Source organism: Orbicella faveolata, unplaced genomic scaffold, assembly GCF_042242905.1.
Source record: "Orbicella faveolata isolate gen_17 unplaced genomic scaffold, um_ofav_v1 contig_36, whole genome shotgun sequence".
Classification (NCBI taxonomy): domain Eukaryota; kingdom Metazoa; phylum Cnidaria; class Anthozoa; order Scleractinia; family Merulinidae; genus Orbicella; species Orbicella faveolata.
The window spans coordinates 16,247,587-16,267,819 of NW_028301565.1; the positions used below are offsets into that span (position 1 = coordinate 16,247,587).

General features: G+C 40.0%; 1 protein-coding gene across 3 annotated transcripts; it reads right to left on the minus strand.

Moving 5' to 3' along the window:
- Positions 1–302: 302 nt before the first annotated feature.
- LOC110040390 (uncharacterized) lies at positions 303–19,640 on the minus strand. 3 transcript variants are annotated; one of them, XM_089275549.1, is made up of 15 exons: positions 19,413–19,640; positions 18,771–19,267; positions 18,276–18,384; positions 17,454–17,567; positions 16,824–16,869; positions 14,709–15,700; positions 13,603–13,695; positions 13,165–13,257; positions 12,423–12,596; positions 11,258–11,355; positions 10,535–10,665; positions 6,379–9,732; positions 5,099–5,196; positions 2,622–2,682; positions 303–1,705 (listed from the first exon to the last, which is right to left on the minus strand). In XM_089275549.1, exons 2-12 carry the CDS (start codon positions 19,235–19,237, stop codon positions 9,560–9,562), a joined length of 2,490 nt encoding a protein of 829 aa, XP_089131675.1. In that variant the 5' UTR covers positions 19,238–19,267; positions 19,413–19,640; the 3' UTR covers positions 303–1,705; positions 2,622–2,682; positions 5,099–5,196; positions 6,379–9,559. The 3 variants fall into 3 exon arrangements, with proteins under 3 accessions (XP_089131675.1, XP_089131674.1, XP_089131672.1); XM_089275548.1 differs by having other exon boundaries at positions 18,771–19,300; XM_089275546.1 differs by having other exon boundaries at positions 18,771–19,640.
- Positions 19,641–20,233: the final 593 nt, after the last annotated feature.

Sequence of the window (20,233 nt, forward strand, 5' to 3'; positions counted from 1 at the left end):
TACTGTAGAAAATAAGACTATAGCAGATACAGAAGATATTCAAATCTCTATCAACATCAGTGAAGCAACAAGGGCTCATATCATAACACATGCATTTGGAGCAAACCCCTTCCTCTGAACACCCCACTGAAAATGCCAGTTCACCTTCATACTTTCCTTTTCAAAATTTTAAGTTTCGAATTCTTCCCCCCCCCCCCCCCCCCAACTCCTCAGAATTTCCATTGACCTCCCTTGAGGTGGATATGGTTATCTTCTGGCACCGCAATTCACTTTTTGGTAAATTAATCAGATCAGGCAAATGATGTCTCAGCAAAATGTTTATCTGATTAAAATGCAACTTAGAGATTTGCAATTCCAAAATAACTACATGTAAAAAGTACTGTTAAGTTAACCTCTCCCATTCCCAAACAAAGAGACCAAACAAGCGTGACTAGAATTGTTTCATTAAAAACACCACCCAAATATAGAAAACTAAACTGAAATAAAAATAAAATCCAACACAAACACACAAGCACAAGCAATGAGCATCATTAAAAAACTGGATCAATGGATAATGCAATTTGAGAGTTTTCATTGTTTTAGCCATCAGGGTTTTTGAGCCATTATACCATGCTCTACAAATATGGAGAGCATATGCATGATTTTTTGAGAATTTTTATTGTTATTTAAGTCTAGTTTTCTATATTTTGAGGGCCTTTTCAATAAAACAATTATTCCACTCGTGCCGGTTGAGTATGAGAAGATTAAAGCCAACTCAGCGCTATGCGCCTTGTTGGCTATCTATTATCTCATATCCAACACGCTCTCGTGAAATAATTGATAATTATTCACTCCCTAACGAGTGAATGATGCGTGATCCAAACAATAACAAAATGGCCGGCGAAAACTTATGTTCCGCCAGTGTTTCTGAAACGGAAATCCTGAGAATACAAGAAGATACTGTACCAGAAAATACAAAAAAGTCTTCAAAGTTTTGAATTTTGAATTTTCATTTCAAGTGAAAATGAAAACTTTGATTGAACAATGAAATTGTTTTGCAAACAGACTTTTCATTTAGATTGCTGATTTGAACAGTGTTAAAAGACCATTTTGCTAGATTGTGATCAACAAGGATTTTATCGCAGGTTAACTAGACTTGCCATGTTAGAAGATTCTGTCAAGAATTGTGCACATCTTCATACCCCTTGCATGTTTTCCATGCATGAATTAAGAGGTCAATTAAATTATCTTTTAATGGTTTCCTTTTCATCTGTTGTTGAGATCACTTTGTACATATACTAAAAACTTGTCAATCTCAGTGAATAACAGCCACTATTCACCTCGATTGCAAAGAATAATGATATTAAATATCGCATAAACTTCCACACCAAAATATTATGATCTACAAATTCTTAAGAAGTCAAATCCCAACCAAGCTGTTTACCAAACTATAATTTTTCTGTCTTCAAACATTTTTCTTTATTAATTACTGGGGAATCCTGAAATACTTGTTCCATGCATTTGGTTCCTTAATTATCCCTTTTATTCCTTAATCTTTTTATGAAAGGGGACATATCATTTAGTATCCTCTCCAAGGAAGATGGCATTCATTTCATCCATGAAAAAAACTTCTTCAAGTTGATGTACATGGCCACGTCACACTGTCTCCAGCCAGAGAATCAAGTCATTGAAAGAGAGGAGGAGAGTGTGAAAATCTGAGGTCTAACTGTAAAAAAAAAGGAAAAAATGTAAAATTAAATTAAGCTATACTTTGGCTTCATCCTTTGAATACTTATTACATTGCAAGAAGAAATGTCATTAACTCAGTATCTGCACTGTTCATACATTATACAATACTGCATAGAGCATTAAAGACTATGCAACTTCTTTCAACCTATATTGTGAATACCTCAGTCATTTTGCTAGCTTTGTAACTAGGAAGTTTAAATCATGTAGTACAACATAATCATGAAGTACAACAAAAGGAGTGTTACTTCTTGAGGTTTCACTCAATAGAAAATAAATAAATAAAAACATTTAATTAACCTCATCATCATCAGACTAATTTTAAAACCCAAAAAAGTCTGCCTTCAGGTCAAAAAATAATTTTACAAGATAACTTTTAAAAACTCTTTCAAAACCATGCAATTAGTCCATTCAATAACAACAAAACAAAAAACTTAGTGTACATCTGTCATGTCAGATTCTTGCACCGCTGCAAGAACTTTTAAATTATAGACAACACAAGCCAGGGGATATATCCAAACGTAGAAAGAAATGTGTCACCTTGAATAGTATGCTGATATCCGGACTGAACATAAGTTGGCTACGCTTTTAAAACATTCATTGCATGTAAGACTTATATCCTTAAATCTACAAAATTAAGCTCATTTACAGTACAGTGTCAACGGTTTTCGTCACTTATTTATATGAACATGGCAGACAAAAAACCTAACGGGTCTCTTCCCAGAGGCAAGTCAAGATATGACGGGTAATTCAAATGATAGCGAACAAAATCTTCAACTTTTAAAATGTAGACTCATCGAGCCAAAAAGTTTCCCAAGCCACACACGAACTAGAAAATGTTGCCACTAGCAAAAATCAACCATTTACGGAAGGAAAGGAAGGAAAACTTGTCTTACCTTTCAACATAGCTTTCCATTATGCTGTGTTCATTGTGTTAAGTCATCTGTACACCAATATCTGCAGCAGAAGAGTATTGTAAATAAACTAAGCACGTGCTTCCGCTTGGCACAAAATGAACACGACACCAACGGACAAAAGAAATCACAACACAAAGAATAACACTCAAAGAAAGCGACAAAACCAGGCGAACATTTGCAACATACTTATTTTTGCTTAATCCGCATACTCTGTGACAAGTGGAGGTTCTAACTGGGTAAAAATCCACAATATTTCTTGCTGTTCGATGCTCCCGCTTGCAAAATGTTCAGACATTTTCGAAACTCGTTTGCAGCCGCAAATTGTCAGCGGCGAGCGCATCCAAGACAACGGATTTTTCAGCCAATCAGCGGTTTTTCCGCCGTGCCCGATACTACCTAGACTACCCCAACCCCTTGGCAATACATTTACGGTGTGAAGTTTGGAAATACGGCATTACCTTTTCTTCTGACCTTCATCGTGTTTTGAGGCTAAAACGTGAGTAACAATCAACAGTCCTGATATATACTAAGACACATGTGACAGAATTCGCAAGAACATATCCGCGTTGACTCAAAGACAGCCTCGCCGGGCAGAAGTCCTCTGACCACCCCGCCTGGTGAGGTAGATTATCCCCCACGCATGCACGTGGCATGGACACTCCAGCAAGGTGCCATGTCAACACAGAAGCCTCAAACAAGGTTCAACAACTGAGTAAAATACCCCGAAACACAATTAATATCAAGGTTATTTAACACTAAAAACTCAAAGTCTAGCTAGCTGGGGGTGTCAGTACAAGACACCCTCCCCTCTCCCCTGCTTTTGACAGCTGACCACCAGCAAACCACCAGCAGATAGGCCAGTGCCTGGGCCATGTGCCCAGCCTGGCCGTGACGGAGTCCCCTCCCCTCCACCCTTTTCTCCACTGGGTTTAAAGTCGGCAGGTTTGTTTTGCAGGGTGCAGGGTGCAGGGTGCAAGTTGAAATTTAATTATAACTGGAAAACCGCTGGCACTTAAAAGAAACGTGCAGGTGGTAGACTTATCGTAACTGTTACATGACACTGTTTACAATCGCTCGAAAAGGTGGCTTCCACCTAATGCTAAACCCGCCGAAGCGATGGGAGGAGAGTATATTCCTATGATTTTAAGCCTGCAATGAATTATTGTTTTGTGAAGAAACATCTGAAATATCATTTGAAACATCTGCTGAATTTGGTTTCTTCCCTGTGAGTACCAAAATGAAAGCACACAGTCTGAGCTTGTGCTAGTATATTCCGACGGTTAAAATCTTATATTATTTCATTTCTTTATTTATTTGCTTCATTTGTGATGGCAATCTTCTGTTGTTAAGCTTACAGTTCTTGTTGACGCTACGCCTAGAGATTTCGAACTCGCGCTCTGTTGAAGAGACTCGAGGAGCCCGTTGAGTATTGAAAGATCGAGCGAGGTTCGACTAGAAAAATAAATAAAAATAAATGTGAAGAAGAGCCGAGCGATAAGAAAAATACAGGACAGAATATAAAGACTTACAAATGTTTCCTGACTGTAGCGATGACGGTGAAGCTAGGTAGAGTATAGATTCCGCAACAATATTAACTTGAAGCTATAGAAAACGTTGAAAAGATTGGCGCGCTAGGAAACCGTAGCGTTCAAATAGTCCTAATTTGCATACATAAATGGCAAGCTAAAATAAAAATTCGCACGTGGAGTCCTATAGGAAGACCCGAAACAATTCTGGAATCGATGGAAACATTCGTGGAGCGGCCATTCAGATGGCTTTGAAGAGATTTCACTGGTCTCAGCGTGTCGATCGTTAAGTACTTATGGCGGATCGATCGTATTTTCACTATGCGAAAGAAGCGAACTACTTTATGTGAGAACCCCTGACGAGTATCAAGGTTATTAATTATTTTTAGTGCCAGCGGTTTTCCAGTTATAATTAAATTTCCACCTGCAACCTGCAACCTGCACCCTGCAAAAAAGACCTGCCGGTTTAAAGTCACTTGTTTAAGCTGGCTTCGGGCTACGCCCGAACCTAGCGGGCATGTTTTTGCGAAATCGCTTAGATATACTTCTACAAAAATATTTTTAACTCACTTGTGAATTTTTAAGCTGATAGATACTGCGCATACCTTAAACACTGTTTAATTACCTATTGCAAGTTTTAAATTTAATCTTTTTTTTCAACTTTCTTATTCAGTTATACTTTTATTCCTAAATAGCAAAGTGCTACTACATTTTACGTAGAGAAGCTAAGAGTATAAACGCTTAGAATAATAAGATTCGTTGGGTTGGGTTAGGCTTGGATGAATGAGTGAATGGATTCGGACGGACAGACGGACGAAATGACGGAGGAAGGAAGGAAGGGAGGGAGTGAGAGAGGAGAAAGGTAGGGATGGACGGATGGATGGGTGGGTGGGTGGGTGGGTGGGTATGTGGGTGGATAGATGTACTTACTCTTTTTCCGGATAAAAGCTCTGTATTCCTATCACTAAGCCACCGCTTGAGACTCTTGCGATTACAGTTATAATAGAAATCACTAGACCACTGCTGTCCTGTAAAGGAGATAGGCCGCCAAATTTTCATCGGTTGATTGTATATTTCTAGTCAATGGTGTCGTTGATTACACAATCAAGAAAATCCTTGTGGCCACAAGCCATACTTAAATCGAATATCAAGAAATGAAAACAACTTCTTTGAGGTACATGCTCGATGCCAACTATAATTACAATTCTTATCATACAAACTCTAATTCAGCGGCCATCACAGCTTACTGAGTAAGAACTTTAAAAAAAAAAGTTAATAAATTGCAGTATTTAGAGAGGAAGCCACATCAACCTTAGCTGGATTTTCATGCAGGTCCTTTATCCTGGTCGAATTGGAATTTGGAGAAGTTGGTTTTTTGTTGAGGTAGGAAAACCGGAGAACCTGAAGTAAAACCCCCGGAACAAGGGGAGACCAACAACAAACTCTTCCCAGATATGGCTAGTCTAGTCATATTTATTAGTCTAGTCGGTATTTTGCGGAGAGCAACTTATTTACCGGCAGCCACATCATTCTTTGCCTCCTTGTGACACGATCCGGTGAGTGAACAAAATCTACCACCACCTCCTGTACCTGTGCTGGCACGGTGGTGGTGGTAGCAACATTGGACGTCTCTGTAACCAGTTAAATCCACTGAATCAGGGGTGGGGGGGGGGGGTAGCCCTTCCAGTTTCACCACAGCCCCATACCCTTGAAACACCACGTCGCCATGCTGGGGTCGGGTTTTGTCTAGACAGGTGAAACAGAATATGGGGAGATGTTTCTCTTCACCAATGGAATTTGGCTACCCGCACGTAGTTTAGCCGGCAGGTCCATGCCGTTGTACGGGGTATGGCCGTCATCACCTCTAGAGTGACTACAAAGAGCCATACGGGCGTATGTGTGGACCAGTAAAGCTCAGCCATCTACCAGTTGCTGGCAGATGCGACCGCATCGATGTTAAGGTGCTACCACTCCATATCCTCCCTCAAACACCCCAGATATGGCACCGGGCCACAATCGAACCCACGCCACATAAGTGGGAGGCGAGCCTTCTCACCACTGCGCTATCTCTGCTCCCCTTAACTTACCTACTTAACACGAGTAGCAATGACAGCCATGATAAAACAAAGTACTCTGCTAAAAAACTTGATATTTCGTCCGATACGGAACAAACATTTGCAAAATTAACCTTGTTTCCCCAAATCACAAACCTTGTTTTCTCCTATCAGTTCAGTGATGAAAGCCAGCGCCATTACATTCATAACGGACATGCCAAATCCCATTATTATGACTGGTGCATAGGTGGCTTGCCTGATGGAGGGAGTTTGAAAATAATTCCAAACGGCACCGCCTATCACAAGGGAAGCTGCCAGAAGGTAACTCCACTGCAAGAACAAACAAAGTGTAGAGTTGAAAGAAAAAAACTCTATAGGCTTGATACTTTTTTTTTCATAATTAGTACATAAGTGTAAGAAATGATTATTAATAAAGATGTACTAACTATAGGCTTGATACCGTTGTCGGACTGCGAGGATTCCAATTCATAAATTTTCCTGTCGTTAGGGATTATTATTATATTCTTGACTTGTTATTAAGTTCTTCTCAGTATGTATTACTCAAGTTAAGATTATCTAGCTGGTCTTACTGGCGACTGACACAGCCTTGCATTTGAGCTGACTGGCAATGTCCTGACAACCTCGATGACAAGTGACCCAATTTGTTGTTACGAGGAAAGCTCCTCTCAGCTTCCCCACGGTTTGAGCCTTGTGAGCTTCAAATAAAAAAAAAAAAACACAAAAACAAAACAGAAAAAAAAACTTTCGTATTTTCCTCCCTCGACACACCTTCCCCAACCCACCTCATTGAATAAGTGGAAAATGAAACGGGTAAAATACCATGGAGTAAATGACATATGATAGACTACCATTCCACGCAGGTGTAGTAATACACCAAGAGCCAAGCTAGACGCTGGATGGTTAATTTCAGACTCCGTCCTGGCTTGTGAGAGAAAGGCATCAGTTTTAATAGATATTAATGTCATGCTATTGCGTTGCTCCCAATCTTCCTGTTCAGTTTTTCGCAAACGATGATTGAGAGAGCTACACTTATCATAAGAACCAATGCAAAATAGGCGATGGCTTCCTGGAGGGAAAACGATCGAAATTCTCGGCCTCTTTCTCTAAGTCCTTCTGTAACCAGTTCCTCCACACGTCACTGGACAAGACAGCGTGACCACGGCGACCAGTTCTCTCAACAGAGTATGATTGTGAAAATCGGAAGTTTGAATGACAATTGTTCTTTATCTATTTTAAAATACTCGCCTGCACCTGAGAAACCACAACAGCACATTTATTTTATGTCGTTCTGTGTAATTAAAAACAATACTGGCAAATTAGCCAGGACTACAGCTAGAAACATTTTATATACATTTTAAACTCCGACAAAAAACACAATAGAAGAACAGATTAAAATGAGGTAAGTAACGCACGCTGAACGAAATTATCTCTACATGTACTTACAAGATTAGGACAATTAAACTAGAGGCGTTCGCACCACAAATCCAAGCAAGGCTAATCCGCTAATTTGGCTTTAAATATGATTACGAATGTACCGAACTTTCTTTGAATTAAAGATATAAGCACTGGTACTTTGGTGATATTTACGATTCTCCGCGTCTTTCTTTGAGTTCTTGTATAACCGACTTCTCCACACGTCACTAAACAAGACTACGTGACCACTGACGGTGAAGAGTTCGGTCATGAGTGCGATTGTGAAAAAGGAAGGTTTCAATGGATGACAATTGTTATTTATCTATTTTACAATACAGAGCTTTAAGTTCATCTAAGAAACACTAGCCACAGGAATCAGAAATTTGCAAAAGACACGTTCACACTGACTGGAAAACTCGCAAGAGTTATGAATATGCAGTCAGTTATAGCACGATAAACCCGCTTGCTTGCGCGTCAATGTCTTCCTTAGTCGGCTGAGAGCAACACGGCACTCAAATAGACAAAGGAAAATTGACAAAAGGTGCTCAAAAATAGATTTCGTTCCTAAGTACACCACATCTGACACAAAAGAGAGGAAGAAGCACTCAGGCATACAATATTTAATGACGAGCTAGGTTCGATACCACCCATAAACGTAATGATCTCTGGATTAAATGAAGCGATGTCTGTTACCGCCCAAAAACGTGATGATCAAGAAGGAGGGAAGAAGAAGCAGCCACTGAAGTATATCTTTCTTATTTGTTCGTCACATACTTCTCAAACTTCAAAGCAAAGATTCCTGTTGCTTTAAGATTCACATTTAACGCATTCATTAAATTTTCATTGTATACATAGTCATTAAATAAAGCGGGGAGGATTTAGGGCTGAATTCAGGAAGAGTGGCATGCACTTGTATCGAATGTTCGTGCCAGAGAAAAGTGGGATTGGACAAATTAAACGTATATTTTTTCGCAATGAGAAAAAGTTAAAATTTGCTCTGTTGGATCCTTAAACGCTTGACAAACTTGAAATGTCCATATGTCCATCTTTGAAATAATCACGACATTACGCTCTATTTCATTAAATGATGAAAAATGCGCAAAATTGTTCAGTGAGACCGCGTAACATCGATAGAAAGGTCCATCATGCGTAATTATCCTGCGAGGAATACGTAATGAAAAGAGTCAAACAGTAAATTCGTTTTTTTTTAATCAGCCAATAATTGTGGATCAATAAAAAAACTAACCGTTACAATGTGTTCTTTATTCACCTGATTTTCCTCGGTACGGTAGCCACACGATTTAAGCTCCCAAGTTTTTGTTATAGCTGGTAGGCTACTACCTTCTTTATAAGAACAGAAATGAGAGAGCAAGCTTCAAAGGAACATATTTGTATTTCCAGTATCTCCGCTCTTCCAACGTACGTACGTACAAGTTTGTGACATTACAGTGTACAATCATGCAAGTTTACCAAGAGTGCATTACCAAATCTGGTTCTGGGGCAAGGTAGAACACCATTTAAAACCAGGTAGGGGTACTTTTTGTACCTTGACAATGAGAAAGTAAAATAAGCTTTCCCAAGTATCGTCATAAGAAATCAATCCTCAGTAGCTCGGTCGATAAGGACGGACTTGCTTAACGTAGCCTTTCAAACCATTTCGAATTCGACATCGAAAGCGAAGTGATCTTGAATTCCAATTTCTCTTAACCATACACCAAGTTTCTGATCTGAAAACAGAAGTCAGTCCCTAATATTTCAATTTATTTGAAGGTTCTTTGCCTTCACTCCTTTGAAAATTACAACATTTATCTTATAAAACCTGCGAGATTTTTCACATGAATATAAACATAATACGTTAAAGTCGTGTAGTAAATTATGCACAATGAATACGACACATAGACGTCTAAAGTTTGGTATCCTGAGGAAAAGAATGCATCAAAACCATAGTGGTAGTATTTTGGTTGACTTCCTGGGAAACGTTTGGTGTTGCTGTATGATTGGATGAAGACTGCGGAGTAACCTCATCAGATACAGATTTGTCTTCGCCTGCCTGAATTTCCGTGTTCTCGTTTAGTGCTATAAAAGCAAACAATAAGCAGAGACGGCGTTATCACACAGTAAAAGTTCAGAGGTTTTTAAATGAGTGAACAATTAATACTAATTGTTAGTAGCAGCAAGAAAGGGAGCTTATTTTGGTGACAGAATTTGAGACCTGTACAAGTAATTTCTACAGGTGAAATCAATTTATCCAACACTAACTAAATTTGACATCAATTTCTACCCAAATCTTTGCCAACACTAACTTCAAATACAATGAGGCTGGAAATGTAGAGACTGTCCTCCACTCAGCACTTAGGCGCTATTCCATTTCCAAAAACTGCGAAGAGGTTTCGATCGAATTTAATTCATGTACGAGGCATAATTTCGATTGGGAGTTTATCTAATCATTCTACACCAGCATGGTGAGGTAAAAGGTAGCTAAGGTAGTTAAAGTGTGTTGGAGCCGAATGGTACACCAGGACGTCGCTCATCTCAGGATTTCCGTAACATGTAGCGGCTACGCATATTGCTACACTCCCCTCTGGATGGGATGCTAGTCCGTCCCAGGGTTAGCGCCAGTAACTGGCACCCATTTACTCGGGTGGAGAGGTGCATCGTCAAAGCAGTGTCTTGCCCAAGATCACAACACAATGACCACGGCCGGCTTCGAACGCTGACCACTCGATTTAGAGCACAAGGCACTAGACATCAGGCCACCGCACTTCCCCCATACTAGAGTATGGATTCTTTGTTTGTGGGGTAGCTGACCTTCCGTGCTATTTTTATTCTGATCTGTAAGTAATATTGCACTGCAATTTTCTTTTTTTCAAACACCAACCTTTAGTATTGCAAGCCAACACTGAAGGTTGTAACGACAAAACCAGCAAGGATCCAACCAGAGTTAATATCCCAGGCGCCATTACAAAGACGTGTTGTACATAATTGCTAATCGCTCCATTCGAGTTCGAGCTACGATAGGAGAGAGAGAGGAAAAAGGTGGGTTATCATTTATCATGCAAGAAAGCCTGGTCAACGATCAATTTTGAAGCTATGTAGTTTGTTTTTATCCTTTACAATTCTCGATGTATACTTTAACTCATTTAATAGACGGAAATAATCTCCTCATCCTAGACACAAAAATATTTTTGATATTGCACCCCTCGGCGAAATGTATACCCATGGGCTTATATTAGATTAACCACTATACCACATTTACCAAAAAGATATACTTATTACCAGAATAAACACACTTTTGTAAAGCTTTCCATGTACTTAGTGCCGTTCGAGTATGTTAGGAAAATCTGGAAAATAGAGCAATACGTTTTTACCGAGATTTTTGCAGCTAAAAAGATATTCTACAAAAATATTTTCCTTATATTTCTAAATTTTTCAACTGCATGATAATTACTGTACATACCTTAAACACACTGTTTAATTACCTAACGTAAGTTTTATACAACGGCTTTTTAGCACCCTTATCCAGTTCTATTTTAGGTCCTTCATAGCAAACTGTTTGGTAAATGTTATGTACAGGAGTAGGTGAGTGGATAGATGTACTTACTCTTTTTCCGGATAAAAGCTTTGTATGCCGATCACTAAGCCACCGCTTGAGACTCTAGCGATTACAGTTATTATAGAAATCACTAGACCACTGCTGTCCTGTAAAAGAGATAGGCCGCAAAATGTTCATCGATTGATTGTATATATCTGGTCATTGATGTCATTGATTACTTATCGAGAAAATACTTGTGGCCACAAGCCATACTTAATTCGAATATCAAGAAATGAAAACAACCTCTTCGAGGTATATGCTAGATACCAACTATATTTACAATTCTTATCATACAAACTCTTATTCAGCGGCCATCACAGTCTCTATACTGGTAGAATTGGAATTTAGAGATGTTGGCTTTTTGTGGAGGGAGGAAACTGGAGAACCTGGAGAAAAACCCTCGAAGCAAGGGAAGAACCAACATCAAACTCTTCCCAGATATGGCTTGGCTAGTCCGGTATTTTGCGGAAAGCAACTTATTTATCGGCCACCGGATCCTTCTTCGCCTCGTTCTGAAACGATCCGGCGAGTGAGCAAAATCTACCACCACCTCCTGTACCTGTGCTGGCACGGTGGTGGTGATAGCAACATTGGACGTTTCTGTAACCAGTTAAATCCACTGAATGGGGGGTTGGCTCTTCCAGCTTCACCAGAGCCCCATACCCTTGAAAGACCACGTCGCCATGCTGGGGTTAGGTTTTGTCTAGACAGGGGAGATATTTCATAATATGGGGAGATGTTTCTTTTCACCGATGGAATTTGGCGACCCGCACGTAGTTTAGCCGGCAGGTCCATGCCGTTGTCCGGGGTGTGGCTGTCATCATGTCTTGGGTGACTACTAGGAGCCATACGGTCGTATGTGTGGACCAGTAAAGCTCAGCCATCTCCCAGTTGCTGGCAGATGCGACCGCATCGCTGTTAAGGTACTACCGCTCCATACCCTCCCCCAAACACCCCAGATATGGCACCGGGCCCGAATCGAACCCAGGCCACAATGAGTGGGAGGCGAGCCTTCTCACCACTGCGCTACCTCTGCTCCCCTTAACTTATCTACTTAACACGAGCAGCAGTGATAGAGATGATAAAACAGAGTACTTTGTTTAAAAAAACTTGATTTTTCGTATGCTACGGAACAAACATTTGCAAAATTAACCATGTTTCAACAATCACAAACCTTGTTTTCTCCTATCAGTTCAGTGATGAAAGCCAGCGCCATTACATACATAACGGACATGCCAAATCCCATTATTATGACTGGTGCATAGGTGGCTTGCCTGATGGAGGGAGTTTGAAAATAACTCCAAACGACACCGCCTATCACAAGGGAAGCTGCCAGAAGGTAACTCCACTGCAAGAGCAAACAAAGTGTAGAGTTGAAAGAAAAAAACTCTGTAGGCTTGAAACCGTTGTCGGACTGCGAGGATTCCAATTCATAAATTTCCTGTCGTTGGGGATTATTATTATATTCTTGACTTGTTATTAAGTTCTTTTCAGTATGTATTACTCTCCTGTTAAGATTATCTAGATGGTTTTACTGGCAACTGACACAACCTTGAATTTGAGCTGACTAGTGATTGCCTGGCAATCTCGATGACAAGTGACGCAATTTGTTGTTACGAGGAAAGCTCCTCTCAGCTTCCCCACGGTTTGAGCCTTGTGAGCTTCCAATTAAAAATAAAAAAAGCTTTCGTATTTTCCTCCCTCGACACACCTTCCCCAACCCACGTCAGTGAATAAGCGGAAAATGAAATGGGTAAAATATCATGGAGTAAATGACATATGATTGACTACCATTCCACGCAGATGTAGTAATACACCAGTAGCCACGCCAGACGTTGGATGGTTAATTTCAGACACACTCCTGGCTTGTGAGAGAAAGAAATCACTTTTAATAGATATTTACGTCATGCAATTACCTTGCTTCCAATCTTCCTGTTCAGTTTTTCGCAAACGATGCTTGAGAAAGCTGCACTTATCATAAGAACCAATGGAAAATACGCAATGGCTTCCTAAAGGGCAAACGACAAAATAAGACAACTCGGTGATGTTCACCAAAATGAAACTAACTTGTTCTTAACGTCCAGACATATAAACGAAGGGGCTATGGTTTGCTGAATCGGAAAGTTAAGGAAAAATTTGTTATTCCATAATCAATCTATATTAGCATGTACCATATTTCAGAAAAGTAATGAGTTACATTGCTCTGATTAATCAGATTAAAAATATGTCAGACAATGGATAGTAGCTGCTGCTAGAAGAAACCCTGCGGGAATTTTGTTTTAAAAGAAGACCCTTCCCAAACGACAAGTATACAGTATAGGAAATAAATTGCTAGAAACTGATACAATATTTACCTTTGCAAAGTTTAGTCTTTCTGTGAGAAACAGTGGTAAATATGTGAAAACTGTGTTTCTTGCAAGGCGTGAACAGGTGAAGATAATCCCTACCTACAAACAATACCAATAAATATATCTTTTAGTGACATTTTAGTGTCTGTTATCGTTGAATGTCTTAACGAGTCTTGCAGCTTATAGGCGCGAGCCCGTAGGACGAGACAAAGTACAAATGACGAGTAAGATGTACAGCGATGCTAATGTGCCAATCCAACGTTTTCCATTCTAGAAATAAAAATCATAATAACTAGCTTGTTCTTAACGGACAGCTTGTTCTTAATTATAACGTACTTTGCGCGTGCTCGGAATAACTAAGAGGACTACAAGTAACTTGTAAAACTGGTTTCCTTGAGAGCAAATATCGTGGGAATCAACTTGTCCATGACGAAGATTTTAACCGCACCGCCATTGTGGACAAGCTAAGGCTCATGATGATTATCACGAGACTATTTCTCGAGGCCTGGTATTTTCAGAGAGGCTGTAATGGGGCCAACGAACATAGCATAATTCATGTTCCAGATAGATAGATAGATAGATAGATAGATGGACGGACGGACGGACGGACGGACGGACGGACGGACGGACGGACGGACGGACGGACGGATGGATGGATGGATGGATGGATGGATGGATAGATAAATAGATTGATTGGTTCTTAGCGCGGTCCGCATGTTCCTATCTCTGCCCACGGTCACGGTAACGGGGCGCGACGTCTGTGCGTTTCGAGAAGGTCAACAATTATAAAAGTGCTTTGAGAGTGAGAGGAAAAAATAAATAAGTTATTTACCGGCTTAAGGTCGTTCCTTACAGTGAAAAACTGTAACCTCGGAATTGAAAATGTTGCCCGAGGCCTGCAATCACGGGTTGCGTTTTCAAGATCGACCTCGGTCTCAGTTTTGCACAAGTCAGATACGGACCTCCCAGCCGGCAAATAACATCAGTATATTTATAGTCGACTGAGTTCTTTGTGCTTCTGCATTATACTATCATTCTGTTTCTCATGGTATGGGAAAATTTAACGTTACCATTTTTGATTAAAAGCTACCACAAAATTTATGTAAACAAACCTTATACAAGTTTGGGTTTCTCAGCCAGTGTTTGATTGTTTTAGGACGTGTTTTCTTCACTGGATGAATTGGTGATGAAACAGGAAGACCAAGCACTTCTTGTTTATCTTCTGAAGCTGAAGGATTACAGCTATCCTCAACAGATTCAGTTTCTTCATCTTCCTCCTGAATTCTTTTTGTGACGGTCGGCAGCTTCTCATCGGACGCATCCAGTTTGACATCGTTTCCCTCATTTCCGTTCGTTAATGGCTGGACAGGCAATTCCGACAAGCTGAAAGTGACAGATTTTTTTTGCCTTCGAAGGCCTGAAGTATCGCTGGAGCATTTTTCCTGTATTTCTTCACTTCCTTCTTCTTCAAAACCAAAGTTTGGTAGACCTAGTTGTCCCTCAATTGGAACCGACACGATTCCAATCTTTCGTTGTTTACATTTGGCTGAAAACAATGTAGGCTTGTCTTCTTCGTCAATTTCTATTTCTCTGTGAACTGAATCTACTTCTTTGTTGTTTTCCCGGTAGTCTTCTCTTTGATTGTCCTGGAGACTTTCTTGTCTCCAGTAGTTTTCACCAGTTGTATATTCATCATTTCCAATGTCGACTGCAAAGTGGTTTTCGATGCTCTCAGTTGACATCTCTTCTAGTTGGATGTGGTCTGATCTAGATAGCAGTCCGTCAATAACACGCACTAACAAGCTCTTTTTACGATCACGGTCTAACTTCTGTAGTCCTAGAATCATTTGCTTCCTTGTGTCCTCGCTTTGTGGATCTTCCTGAGATGATTTCTCAGTCTCAGTTTGTGATGAACTTTGATCAATCTCGTCTTCCTCGTCGTTAAATAAAACTTCAACAAATTTCTGCAGTACGCTTCTTTTCCTCTGACGATTTTCATGATCTTCTGTGTCTTGATGTCGTTTTTCCTCCTGGTCTGATTTTTCATTCGACGAAGTCACAAACGTGTCAATGATTGAACGAGCAAGACTGTTTTTTCGTGAGCCTTATATAGAAAGAACAAAAAAAGAACAAAAAACATTGCATTCATTAACCTCTGTTCATAGTTTCCCCAAACTCTTAGGGAAAAATCAACAATAAGTCTATAAAAAAATAGACTTCGCTACTCCTATAAAGCGTTTTCACTCGCGTGGCAACCAGCCATGCAAATGTGTTGGAATGAAGCAAAGCGTTTACAAATGAGAAGAGTTCAACTCCCAAAGGATTGGTTTGGTACACAAACATAGCCGCGGTTTCATTGTCTTGGGACACCCCTGTGGCTGGCCATGGGGTGATGTCATGTGAAAACACTCTATTTGATCTTATCGTCATTTTTAACCTTTGTTGGCCGATATGTATCGCATAAACAGAACCAAGAGAGGATGAAAGGTAAAGAGTTAATACCCCATGTAGGCCTTATACTCAAGTCAGGCCCGCTCAAGATATTTTCAGATATGACATCCAGTCCTCCCTCAGATGATGCTACCACGCACATTTCGTGGGCTGTCCACGTGAGTAAAATTCGCATCACAGGATTACCCATTTCTACACCCTTTTGGGATTTTCTGATGCCGGGAGGGATCTAAATATACCTCGACAGGGATTATCTCATGGATTACTAGTCTATGCAGGGTTAACTATGTTACCATTTATCCTCTCTTGGTAGAACCCGTGGTATTCTGGCTTGCCATGGTATTCTGGCTTGTAATGGTTGGCGGTTGTTTTCGTCGAGGATCTTTCTTTTTCTTCTATTTTTGCAGCCAATCAGATAGTGACTGGGTGTGAAGTGGTATTTCCCTTTCATCTCAGTATCGTAGCAGTCCTTTGTCGAAATTCTCATACATAGTTTCAAAAAAGTGGAAATAAGACTAAACTTGCAAAAAAAACCCCTCCAAAAATATTTCAAACAAAAATCTCACAATTTGGATAGAGCAGTGTGGTCCGTCACATCAAAAGCCGGAAGGGCCAACAATTTTCCTCGATAACGTTTAAATACAGTTTGGTGGGAGAACCAAAGTTTCATTATTGTTGATGGTTACCGTTTAACAATAAAAAAAACACCAATACAAACATAAATTGAACGCTTGAAATCCATGTTTACATGTTACCATCATTATGTTTAGACTTACTTTGGTTTTCCTCTTCAAACGCTAGCATGAATAATCCGCCAACACTCTAAAAGAAATGAAATCGTAAGCACAGTTTTAATGTTGTCAATACACGTTCACAGTACCAAACTTATTTTAATACTGAGGCACATTCTAAATGTAGCGTAGCTATACATAGCTCAGAAAGACCGTATGGCTTCGGAGGTTAAGGCATATCCTAGCGATAGGAAAAGTCTGTATCACCTCGGGCCAAGTGTCTCATGCCGCAGCAGTATTTTTTGTACCCGTAGCATCAAGCCACTCTGAATATTTCGACTTTCTCTGGATGGGATGTTAGTTACGCCCTGCATTAAATTCGCCGTTACCCATTTATACACCTGGGTACAGAGAGACTGAATGTGAGAGTAAAGTGCTTTGCCCAAGACCAATCCTACACAAAAAAGTGACCCGAAAGGCTCGAACAAGGCTCGCTCAATTTGGATTCGAACGCAATAGTACTAAGCATCAAGCTAATGCGCCTCTAAAAATGTACCGTGCTTTTTGATTTGCATGCTAAAGCGTCGGCGCAGCTTTTTCACATTTGGTTAAGTCGGTTTATTTACCTTGATCCTTGAAGATGATCGATAATCTAGTAAGGCTGTCTTTACGTACCATATCAACATATGCGCTAGGTTTTCGTTCACGTGTCTTGCGAGGTTCTTTTGTCCCAATGTAGAAAATGGTTGCAAAAAGGACTCCTGTTCCAGTTGCAATCCAAGAGAGATACTGTAAGATAGAGAGGAGGTGCGAATAGCGACAAATTCAGAGACCGAAAGGTAACCACGACCAGAAGAAAGAGTTACATGGTAAGGTGAGAACTACAAGAAGACTATTCATAATTGACCAGGGCGGATCTTATCTTAACACTGAGTTGTGACGTCCTACTAAATAAACTTAACTGGTAAACAAAGATTAAAATTACATTCAAGTTACCGAAAAAGAATGTGGATCATAACTTAATTAAACTGCGCGTACATCGAGTTTAGTATAAATTTACTAGCATTCTATCACGAATGCCGTTCTCTGATTGTCTACGTTACTCACTATCTATTCTGTGATAGATAGCGAGTAGCGTAGCGGTGTGCGCTTGTTAATAAAATGACGGCCGCTTCTTGGCGTTTTCGAAGTGTCTGTGAAGAGGATTTAGATTAAGTCTTGAACGACTAGTAGATTTATGCTAAAACAATTAGGTTGTTCGCTCTCGATTTCTACCGCGTGATAGCTGACGAGGGCGCAGCCCGAGTCAACTATCACGCGATAGAAATCTCGAGCTCAAAATCTAATTGTTTAATATAAAAGCGAAGCCTACATCTTGACTCTTACAATTCTGAGTGCTCTAGACACTCCGAGTCATTGTTAACTCTGAGAAAAGCACGCTTAACATGAACTAATTAAAAAAAAAAACTGACTTTCGCGGCCCATTATTTTACTAACCGCAAAATCTGATAGGTGTGTAGGCCCCAGGCTATCTCCACTGTCTTGTCCAAGGAGAGCCCATGCGATGATGTAAACATAAACACCACTTAAGAAGCTAAACATAGTCCTAGTTGACAAATCAAAAGAAAAGGAACTGATTACACATCAAGAGTGGTGCACTGTACGTACAACGGCACTTTGAACGCCAGAAAATGATTAGCTAAGTTGCCCCCGTGCAGAAATGTGCATGGTTTAATCAAACCTTTTTGCTTCGGTGCGCATTCCTTACTTGAATAGACCGTATCTGTGGCATAGATACGTTCAACTTTGAATAAATTCCAACCGCTTTAATATAGACATACTTTCCCTATAAAATAGATTCCAAGGTCACTGAGCATAAATGAAAAACCAGATGATTCTGCCGAGTGATTGTAAATGCCACGCTCATTAATGCATAGTAGCATAGTAACACAATTATAAAACCAAAGTTTCGAAAAGTTATTTGACACAAACCTTATGGCGACAAGGGCTGTAAATTCCGAGACTTTTTCAGCTACAGTGGTGACAAATGCCAAGTGATTTATCTCCACCACGTTAAAGCAGATGTTAACCAACGCCGAGAAGAAGCCAAAATAGACAAGTGGAAGCCAGCTTTGATCTCTTCCATCACACAAAAAGCACTTGTTAAACAAAAGGGGGATGCCGATTGCCATTAAAAATGTTGCAAGGAGATGCCAAGATTTTCGCCTGCCAATTTTGTTCGATAGGAAAGGAACATTGATATAGTCGCCAAGGTACCCAGTTAATAGAGAAATTAAGGCTTCTGATATTTCTCCAATGAGCACTAATAGCCCGGCTTCTGATGCTGAAAGTTCCAGCACTTTCATGAAGAATACGATTTCGAATGAGAATAAAAGTTGTGTATATATGTCATTGAACACATTTCCAACTGCACAAGATAACCGTTCCCTTGCCCTCATTTTTCCAGAACGTTTGCTGCTTCTTGGTCTCTGAAAAAATCGTGCATTTAGCCGGGAATATACCTGGAAAAAACTTCTAATCTTTTAAACTATGACCACAGTTCAAGAGAGGTAAAGATCAAATCGATGTATGCCGTAGTGCTCGCTGGGAGAGATTATCTCTGTCTGTACTTACAAGATCAGGACAACTAATCCAGTGGTTCCAAGCAAGGCTATTTTCTGATCTGGCTCCTAAATCTGATTGCGACTATACCGAAATTTCTTGAAGTGTAAACGTAAAGACTAGTACTTCGATGATATTTCTGATTATCAAAGTCTTTCTTTGAGTCGTTCTCTAACCGGTTCCTCCACACGTCACTGGACAAGACTACGTGAGCACGGCGACCAGCTCGGTCATGAGTGTGATTATGAAAAACGGAAGTTTGAATGACAATTCATCTTTATCTGTCTCACAATACTCGCCTGCAGGTATATTTGAGAAACTTCTAGAGAACCTTTGTTTTATGTCTTTGTTCCGCTTCAATTAACAAAATAGTGAGTCTTCATTAAGTTGTTCTAAAGAAATACAAACCACAAGAATCGGAAATTTGGAAAAGACACGTTCAAACTGACTGTAAAACTTGGAACAGTTGTCAGAGTGAAGTGAGACAAAATTAAAATTTGTCTTGTTGGGTTTTATTCGAAAGTATTAACATGTCTAGTGTAAATAGAGAGGAACAATTGAAGCGCTCAGACGATGGAAAGTAGACGATCATGCAGTACCCAAAACGAGATTTAGTTCGTAACTACTTCCACGTCTAACGCAAACTGAGAGAGGAACTGGCAATTAACTCACAATTATCATCATTTCACAAGAAATTAGACATGCGGTCTCCCGTTGACCCTTGATGCATATTCACAATAAATGATTTTCAAAGCACGTCGAGAGTTTTCATTGATGAACACAAGGGAGGCATACATTTCAAGTTTGGAAAGAACTTAAGGTTTTGATCCGCC